This window comes from Ptychodera flava, chromosome 7 (genome assembly GCF_041260155.1).
Source record: "Ptychodera flava strain L36383 chromosome 7, AS_Pfla_20210202, whole genome shotgun sequence".
Taxonomy (NCBI): Eukaryota; Metazoa; Hemichordata; class Enteropneusta; family Ptychoderidae; genus Ptychodera; species Ptychodera flava.
Window position 1 is genome coordinate 34,710,178 of NC_091934.1, and position 2,386 is coordinate 34,712,563.

At 40.1% G+C, this 2,386-nt stretch overlaps 1 protein-coding gene across 1 annotated transcript; it reads left to right on the forward strand.

Moving 5' to 3' along the window:
- The first annotated feature begins 603 nt into the window (after positions 1-603).
- LOC139136461 (tripartite motif-containing protein 2-like) lies at positions 604-1,050 on the forward strand. Its single transcript, XM_070704187.1, has one exon. It carries the CDS (start codon positions 604-606, stop codon positions 1,048-1,050), a length of 447 nt encoding a protein of 148 aa, XP_070560288.1.
- Positions 1,051-2,386: the final 1,336 nt, after the last annotated feature.

Sequence of the window (2,386 nt, forward strand, 5' to 3'; positions counted from 1 at the left end):
CGAAGAGAGACTAAAAAAACTGACAACATCGAGACGAAAAAGGATGGGTCAGACGATAAAGACGACCCCATCGCCATCACCCAAACAGAGGTGGTGACCCAGTCCATCTCAGATGAATTGGAAACCGATTTCGAAGAGAATGGAAAGGATAAAAATGAACAGAAAATGAAGCGAATGGAAAATGATGAGACCACAGGATTGTCGAAATGCATGAATTTCGCAGAGATATGTCAAAAAGCATCAGTGAGTAAAAACCAGAAGCGGTATCACCAAGTAAACCATTACGAACGAAAAGGTTGGTATGTAAGTTTAAAGGGCGAGGTTCAGGCACTGGCCAATTTATTGGTTTACAGGGAATAAAGGTTATGAGCAATGGGATTTGTTGATCTGTGAACATAATAATGGACGATTGCAGTCTTACTCAGTAGGGGGGCAATATCGTAAGACAATCACGTTTCCAAAACTGGGTGATTTTCGCCCCTATGATGTGGCCCTGTCACAGAACGGTCACCTCAATATCACCGATATGGAAATAAGCACGTTATTGTCTGTGATGAGAATGGCAAGCTAATAAGGTGTTTAGGAAATGGCAACTTATAACCAATGGGTGTCTCCGTCAATCCAATTAATGGGAGGGTCTATGTTGTTGATAATAAGGGACACTGTGTCCTAATCTACAATCAAGACGGCAGCTATAATCGCTCATTCGGTAGCTTTGGTAGTCACGAGGGCCAATTGCGACACCCAAGGTATGTCTTTGTTGACCATAGTGGAAATGTTTATGTGTCTGATTGCGTTAACCATAGAATACAGGTGTTTGATGGTGATGGCCGTTTCCTCTTTGCATTTGGACGTGATCAGCTGTACAGTCCAACCGGACTCGCCGTGGACAAACATGGCTACGTATATGTCACAGATAACATAAATGATAAAATTTTAAAATACGACCGACAAGGGGAATTTGTTTGCCGCATAGATGATACTCGCGACGGCTTGAAAAACCCGATTGGTGTTTGTGTGACCGATGACTTCATTAGTAGCAGTGTGTGATCATGGCAATGATTGCATCAAAGTTTTTTCACAGTAAAGTCCTGACATGAAATGGCATTACATAACTTTATGTGATATGAAATGACATGATATGGCACAATATAGTTTGACATAACATGACACGTGAGAACATAATAATACGTCTCATGTAAAACTCCACAGACGAAATGGACGTGCATAGTCTAAAAATATTATATTATCTTCGTAATTATTAAAAATAATAAAATCATAGTTATGAAATATTGATATCACTAAAACCCAGTTAGTATTTCATGCGGATTGAGCTTCCTTTATGCGGAGCAGCACTCGATAAAATCGCTATATGAGTTATGTGTGACGTAGGCAGCCGGGCGAAGTACATATATGGGAAGGTGACCAGCTTACCAGCCAGTCCCCTCTACATAGCTTTAAAAACTTCCTATTTTACTCGTTCCTACCATTTAAATTGCTGTATCTACGCTGCATTCGTGGTGGTTGATAAGCTGGCCATCAAATCTGTCTTGTTTGAGACTTCATCATTGTCGCCTTGATAAACTACCACTTTTAAAATGTTGTGCAAAGTCCCAAAATACAGTTTCTAAAACGCTTGACCCCTGTTCATGGCAATATCCGGGTATCTTAGCTGAAGTTCGATGCCGTTGACTTATTAGCATAAATCACATGACCTTGACCTCTGCATACAGCCGATAGGGTCATCAGGCAGAGGTTGCTAAGCGCTCATTGGTTAAACATTATATAATATCAGCCTATATGATTTATGCTAATAAGTCAACGGCATCGGACTCCGGCTGAGATCCCCGGATGTTGCCATGAACAGGGATCAAGCGTTTGAGAAAGTTTGCCGTCCGCTTGCTGGTAGGTTTTAAAAGAAAATTGAGCAACCAAACACAATGTTAACACTGTTACATGAGCTTATGTTAATACACGTGTTTTTTTTCTCTGTGTTTGTTCTTTTCCCTTGCTGGCTGGCAGGTTTTATTTCAAAAATCCAAGGACGGCAAACGAAGAATTCCTTTAAATGGTCTCAGTTTAGGAATACAAATTCGCGTGTAGCAATTCACTGTGAGACTCTCCAAAGGTTTTGAACAGTTTGATCTATTCTCATCACAGAGCAGTGTGCATATCATAATTAATACCCTAATATTACACCTTAATTGGTTTTCCGTTCTTGTTTCAAATCTTTTGATGAGCGACTTTACGGAAATGTGCTTCCAACACCCTGTGTTTTGCAGAGTGTTGTGCCGAAAGTATTTCAAAAGTACCAATGTTTTTCTTTAAACTTTAGCATTCTCATTCTCCAAGTGGACAACGCTCACAAATAAATAGAACAATACGT